We start from the raw sequence: 7,184 nt of genomic DNA on the forward strand, positions 1-7,184 counted from the left end.
GCTGGGCCCTTGGAATCATCCTAAGCTACCCCCCCCCCAGCTACGCCCCTGAGTCCACGCCTCCACGGTGCCTGGCCTCACTGGGCTGTGGGCTGGTTCTCCACGGTGCCTGCTGGCCTCACTGGGCTGTGACTGGGCTCCATGGTGCCTGGCCTCACTGGGCTGTGGGTGGTTCTCCACGGTGCCTGGCCTCACTGGGCTGTGACTGGGCTCCATGGTGCCTGGCCTCACTGGGCTGTGACTGGTTCTCCACGGTGCCTGGCCTCACTGGGCTGTGACTGGTTCTCCACGGTGCCTGGCCTCACTGGGCTGTGGGCTGGTTCTCCACGGTGCCTGGCCTCACTGGGCTGTGGGCTGGGCTCCTTGGCTGCACTGTGAAGAAATAAAATGGAGTCCACGGTGGTAGGAGCGTACTAGGGGTGTAACGGACGGTACACAAGAAGCCACGGTTCGGTACAACAGGAAAACCATATTTATAATAATTATTATGTATAATAATAATTATTATTATTAAATATAATTATATTTTATTAAGGTATACTTAGTTCCACCTAGGCTTGCCGCGGTAGTCAGTGATACCGGTGTCGTTCTGTGTTCAGGCATCCACTGGGTAAATTAATTGACCTGTCTCAAACCCTGCCCCTTTTCTTGATCCTCCAATCACAACTGTCGCTTACCTCGGACAAACCAAGTTTGTCCGAGGTAAGCGACAGTTGTGATTGGAGGATCAAGAAAAGGGGCAGGGTTTGAGACAGGTCCATTGCCTACCGCCCCCGCCCCCCCCACGGTGTAGCTTTTTAAGTTTCAGTTTCACTTCTAGAGTAGACTTAACTTCACGTGAAGCAGAGAAAGAAGACTCTAGAGAAGAGATGACATGTTACACAACGATGGCAGAGGATTTATCAATATTTGGGATATAAACACTGCAGCTTGACTGGAGAGGAGCTACGCAAAAGTATGTCGCGCAGAAGAAAGTTAGTGTGGTTGTGTGGTTGTGTGGTTGTGTGGTTGTGTGCGCGCGTGTGTGTCTGTGTGTGTCTGTGTGTGTATGTGAGTGAGTGAGTGAGTGAGTGAGTGAGTGAGTGAGTAGTGAGTGAGTGAGTAGTGAGTGAGTGAGTGAGTGAGTGAGTGAGTGAGTGAGTGAGTAGTGAGTGAGTGAGTAGTGAGTGAGTGAGTGAGTGAGTGAGTGAGTGAGTGAGTGAGTGAGTGAGTGAGTGAGTAGTGAGTGAGTGAGTGAGTAGTGAGTGAGTGAGTGAGTGAGTGAGTGAGTGAGTGAGTGTGTGAGTGAGTGAGTGAGTGAGTGAGTGAGTGAGTGAGTGAGTGAGTGAGTGAGTGAGTGAGTGAGTGAGTGAGTGAGTGTGTGAGTGAGTGAGTGAGTGAGTGTGTGAGTGAGTGAGTGAGTGAGTGAGTAGTGAGTGAGTGAGTGAGTGAGTGAGTGAGTGAGTGAGTGAGTGAGTGAGTGAGTGAGTGAGTGAGTGAGTGAGTGAGTGAGTGAGTGAGTGAGTGAGTGAGTGAGTGAGTGAGTGAGTGAGTGAGTGAGTGAGTGAGTGAGTGAGTGAGTGTGTGTGTGTGTGTGTGTGTGTGTGTGTGTGTGTGTGTGAGTGTGTGTGTGAGTGTGTGAGTGAGTGAGTGAGTGAGTGAGTGAGTGTGTGTGTGAGTGAGTGAGTGAGTGAGTGAGTGAGTGAGTGAGTGAGTGAGTGAGTGAGTGAGTGAGTGAGTGAGTGAGTGAGTGAGTGAGTGAGTGAGTGAGTGAGTGAGTGAGTGTGTGTGTGTGTGTGTGTGTGTGTGTGTGTGTGTGTGTGTGTGTGTGTGTGTGTGTGTGAGTGAGTGAGTGAGTGAGTGAGTGAGTGAGTGAGTGAGTGAGTGAGTGAGTGAGTAGTGAGTGAGTGAGTGAGTGAGTGAGTGAGTGAGTGAGTGAGTGAGTGAGTGAGTGAGTGAGTGAGTGAGTGAGTGAGTGAGTGAGTGAGTGAGTGAGTGAGTGAGTGAGTGAGTGAGTGAGTGAGTGAGTGAGTGAGTGAGTGAGTGAGTGTGTGTGTGTGTGTTATTTGGCGAACTAGAAAATGATGGACATTTGCAGTAATGACCCTGCTGTGTTACAAACATATATTTTGGGAAGGGGTGAATTTAGAATTTTGAGTAAAATTCTGCACGAAAAAAAAAGTTCTGCACGTGCGTTCCGTTAGTGGTTAACGTACCGTTGCATTAGTTCGGTACCCAGCGGGTACTGAATCGAAGGTCCTTACTGAAACGGTTCGGTACGGATATGTGTACCGTTACACCCCTAGTAGATACTATATCTATATCTGTACATATCTGTAGATAGTATACTATATCTATATCTGTACATATCCCTTACCTATACTCTTACTAGTTACACTGCTGGCCAGTATGACTTACTACTAGGGATGCTCGATATTGGCTTTTTTACCGATACCGATATTCCGATATTGTCCAACTCTTAATTTCCGATACCGATATCAACCGATATCAACCGATACCGATATATGCAGGGTTTCCCCCCCCAAAAAACTGAATAATTTCAGTTAACTAATAATTTCACTGGATATATATATAACAAATATTGTTATTGTTTTTTTCTTTTTTTAAACCGACACCGATATTTTCCGATATCACATTTTACTGCCGATATCGGCCGATAATATCGGTCGGCCGATAATATCGGACATCCCTACTTACTACCATAGTGTCTTTATGTAACGGATGGTATCGTGAAGCGCAGTCAAGAAGGGCTGGGGTGAGTAGCGGTGCTCTATGGGTTAAACTCACTCTCACATCCTCAAAAGACGCATAGACTGAGCGCTTAGGAGGGATGTCCTTTCTTGGTGCAGCGGTTTGTGATGTCGGCCCCGGTGCGGGAGACCGGGGTTCAACTCCCACTCGAGGCATCGAAGTTTAAGGTGACGTAGTCACGACCGTTACATTTATACCTGTATATCACTGTTAACCTCTTCCACTCGTGCGGTCCATCGGCGGACCGCAAATTACATCATGTCATAAATCAATCTCTCCAGACTGTTTGACAAAAGCATAATACAATTTTTCAAACGTATTCAAGTATAAACATCATAACCATGTCACAACAGCATTTATAATGTATATTATCATCAATACGTTAGTTTACCAATAGGTTAACATGTTATTTTCTTTTTGATCCACTTTTTCTCCTTATTTTTTCTATTTTTCTCCCATCCCAATTTTGCCTCGCCAATTCTCCCTTCAATTCTTCCCTCCCCTGTCTCGAACGTTGCTAGACTATGCCTCCCACTGGTCGGCTGTAGTGAGGATAGAAGCCTTGCATCACGTGTCCCCTCCGGTACTCGAGGAGGCAGCTGTCGCATCTTTTCACCTGAACAGTGCGATCTCTCAGTGGCGAGGAGTAACGCGTGGGAGGCTCACGCTGCCCCCGACACTTCCTGATTCTGCTGTACAGGCGCACCAACCGACCTGTAGGAGTCGCTGTCCACAACGTCCGATCCCCACCCACCAGCTTTCCCACCCCTAACACTGCCAATTGTGTTAGTATGAATGACCAGCCAAGCTGGTAGCAACGCCGAGAGCTGGGCTCGAACCCAGCATCTCCTGCGTTAGTGGCGAGCGCCTTGCCCACTGCGCCACTTAGCCGCCCGAGGTTAAAGTGTTATTAGATAGATTTTCATTTTCGTTTTGGTGTTGTATAGTTTGCGAAAGTCAACCATTTTGAAAATTTTTTACGTCGGGAATTGTAGTCTTTTTGTGGCCATTTTGTAGAGGACACCGAGAGCTTTCGATGAGAGTTGGATTTTTTCCAAACGACACTTCCCAAAAGCCTCTATGGCGTTTCAAGCAAATTACTTCTGTATGAATTATTTTAATATCTCTTATTATTCGGGATAATAAACCACACAACTTAACGTTATTGACATATATTGAAGCGTAGTTCGTTTATCTTCCCTATTTTTAGCATGTAGCAAGAATTAGATTTGAAATTAATAAAAAAATGGTAAAATAAAAATAAAAATAAAAAAGCTACTGTACATAGAGTAGATTTCATTATCTGTTCTTATGCACGCCTGGTGATACTAAATCCAAATTTAACTCGGGCATTTGAAATATAACATTTGGCACAATCCATAAATGTGCGAATTGGCTATAATAAGGTCATTTATAAGCCTGCTATTCTATATTCTATAATAATATTTCAAATTGCATTGGTCCGGATGGGAGAATTAAGTACTGTATCTACAAAACCTTCTGTTTAATCATCTTCCCTTTATTCTTTTCCTTAGATTTCTTTCTACACATGATCTCAAGAAGGTACTGAACGAGATCAGTAGCAGTTTTTCATGTCTGGTCATTATTAGCATGGTGTTATTCACTGTCAAAGATGCAAAGAAAAATCATAATTCATATTCTCCTTGGTTTCATTACAATTTAAGCAAGCCTAGTAATAGACACAATATTTCTGACACTGGGAATACATTCACTGAGGTCCATATATGTCCCTAGATACCAAGAATATGCAAATGGACCTTGTAGAAGTGGAGCAATATTCCATTTACTTAGGTATGTATTTTAGGCAGATTTTCAGAAAATAGGGCTCCGGGCTTAAGACAACTCTGTACTTACATGTGATTGGTACTATTACTCAGTAATACTCATTTATATATCTTATACCCAGTTTAATCACCTGTACACTGTATGTTACTATTGCACTTCACTGCTACATTTGCACTCTGGTTGGATGCCAAACCTCTTTTTGTTGTACTGTACTTGTGCTGTATGATGACAATACATTATAACCTAATATACTCTAATCTAATCTAATCTAAAAGTACACCATAGTGATTATTGTAGCTCTGAGAATTTCCTCATTCACAATCATGAGGAACAGATGTTATTTCTCAACAAATGAGAGTTGATACCAGTAAGGTACCAATGCAAATTCTGGGTAAAGGAATATTCTGACTGGGTATTGAACTCACTTTATATAATTGAGTGAAAAATCACCTGTTGGGACCGAGGTAGTAATACATAGATTTAAAAGACAAAAGAGTAATCTATTATTATTATGTGTATTGTTATTTGTTTGTTGAGGAAATACTATTTAGTAAAGAATAGAACCATTAGGAGAGAGAGCATTTCCCAGTTTGGGACCAGTGCAATCTAATCTAAATGTGAGTAACAAATTGTAAAGCGCTTTGGATAAAAGCGCTATATAATAAAGCAGCCATTCATAGCCATTTAATGGACCTGCCTGGTCTGTTTGTGTGTGTGTGGGGGGGGGGGGGGGTGTTCGGATGGGGGGCCGTGGCTGGGAAGGACAGAGTGACCACTCTCATCAGGCAGAAAAAGCCCAGAATGCACTTTTCCCCACACACCGCATGCTCCCACCGCGAGGCGACCTCGTTGAGAAGAGGATCGATGGCGCGCCTAATCGGGTCCTACAGGACATTATACAAGTAGTGAATTTCATTAAAGCTGCCGCATGAAACACAGACTGTTCACTCGGGCCGTTCGGCGGAAAGGGTCGCTGCTTCTCACACCGAGGTGCGCTGCCTGTCACGCGCGCGGGGGGGGGGGGGGGGGGGGGGGGGGGGTTGTACGTTGTGTACGAGCCGCGAGTTCTTCAGCTGGCAGCAGACCGATTTACAAAACGCAGCCTGGATTCGCAAACCTGGGTACATAAATAAATCTTGTTTATTTATGGGGCGACAGTCGCTCGCCTGGTAATCCGGAGGTTCCCGGTTTGAGTCCCTCTTCTCCTGGGCAGCGTGTCGAAGTGTCCTTGAGCAAGACACTTAACCCCTAACTGCTCCTGATGAGCAGGTTGGCACCTTGCATGGTCGCCTCCGTCGTTGGTGTGTGAGTGAATGTGTGAGTGAATGTGTGAGTGATTGTGTGAGTGAACGGGTGAGTGAACGGCAGTGATGCCACAGATTACTTGTAAAAATTATCTGATTACTGATTACTGATTACTCCTTTAAAAAGTAATCTAGTCACTTTACTGATTACTTGATTATCAAAGTAACTTAGTTACTTTGAAAGTAACTAGGTTACGAAGTCGTCGTCGTCCCCCTGCTGCTGCCATAAAAACATTATATTTTTGAATTTTTAATAATGCTTTATTGAAAGTGCATAATGTCATAAATCATGATTGGCTGCTCAGACAGGTCATCATGAGACGTCATCAGTCATCAGGCCATACTCCGGTCTAGCTGACTGTACCCCTGGCTCTCTTATCATCAGCATTATGAGATAGTAACTAAATAGTAACTCACAGCCACTAGTAATCAGATTACTGGCTTGTAAAAAGTAACAAGTTAGATGACTATTTACTGACAAAAGTAATCAGATTACAGTAACTAGTTACTTAGTAACTAGTTACTGGCATCACTGGTGAACGGGTACGTGAACGGGTGAGTGAATGGGTGAGTGAACGGGTGAGTGAATGGGTGAGTGAACGGGTGAGTGAATGGGTGAGTGAATGGGTGAGTGAACGGGTGAGTGAATGGGTGAGTGAACGGGTGAGTGAATGGGTGAGTGAATGTGTGAGTGAATGTGTAAAATGTGAGGAACAAAATGTAAGCGCTTTGGATAAATGCACCATTTACCGTTCATAAAGTATGTTGGATCTCTATAATCTTTCTTGGACTGCAGTTGGGAGCGTGTCTAGCTGCACACGTCATACCTGGAGCCTGCAGGTTCAAGTTCAAGTTTCACGTTCTCTCCTCAGAGACTCTGTGTGGCACATCTCATGTCTCCTCCTGCTTGTGTCTCCTGTGTCTCTGTGTCTCTGTGTCTCCTGTGTCTCTGTGTCTCCTCCTGCCTGTGTCTCCTGTGTCTCCTGTGCTCCTGTGTCTCTCTGTCTCCTGTGTCTCCTGTGTCTTCCTCCTGTGTCTCCTCTGCCTGTGTCTCTGTGTCCCTGTGTCTCCTGTGTCTCCTGTGTCTCCGTCTCTCTGTGTCCTCTGTCTCCCTGCCTGTGTCTCCTGTGTCTCCTGTGTCTCTGTGTCTCCTGTGTCTCCTGTGTCTCCTCCTGCCTGTGTCTCCCTGTGTCTCCTGTGCTCCCTGTGTCTCCTGTGTCCCTGTGTCTCCTGTGTCTCCTGTGTCTCCTGTGTCTCCTGTGTCTCATGTCTCTCCTGGTCCTCCTGTGTCTCCTGTGTCTCTCCTGCCTGTCTCTCCTGTGT

The 7,184-nt window shown here is 45.3% G+C and overlaps 1 protein-coding gene across 1 annotated transcript in view; it reads right to left on the minus strand.

Moving 5' to 3' along the window:
• Nucleotides 1-227: 227 nt before the first annotated feature.
• The window catches only part of LOC311247948 (histamine H2 receptor-like), a gene marked incomplete at both ends in the record, with an annotated part of 17,186 nt that continues 10,229 nt past the window's right edge, over nucleotides 228-7,184 (minus strand). Inside the window, one exon of the mRNA XM_084338924.1 lies at nucleotides 228-372. Coding sequence (XP_084195050.1) covers nucleotides 228-372 — 145 coding nt within the window. The remainder of the gene's footprint in view (nucleotides 373-7,184) is intronic.

Source organism: Notolepis coatsorum (assembly GCF_963971535.1).
Source record: "Notolepis coatsorum genome assembly, contig: SCAFFOLD_396, whole genome shotgun sequence".
Taxonomy (NCBI): Eukaryota; Metazoa; Chordata; class Actinopteri; order Aulopiformes; family Paralepididae; genus Notolepis; species Notolepis coatsorum.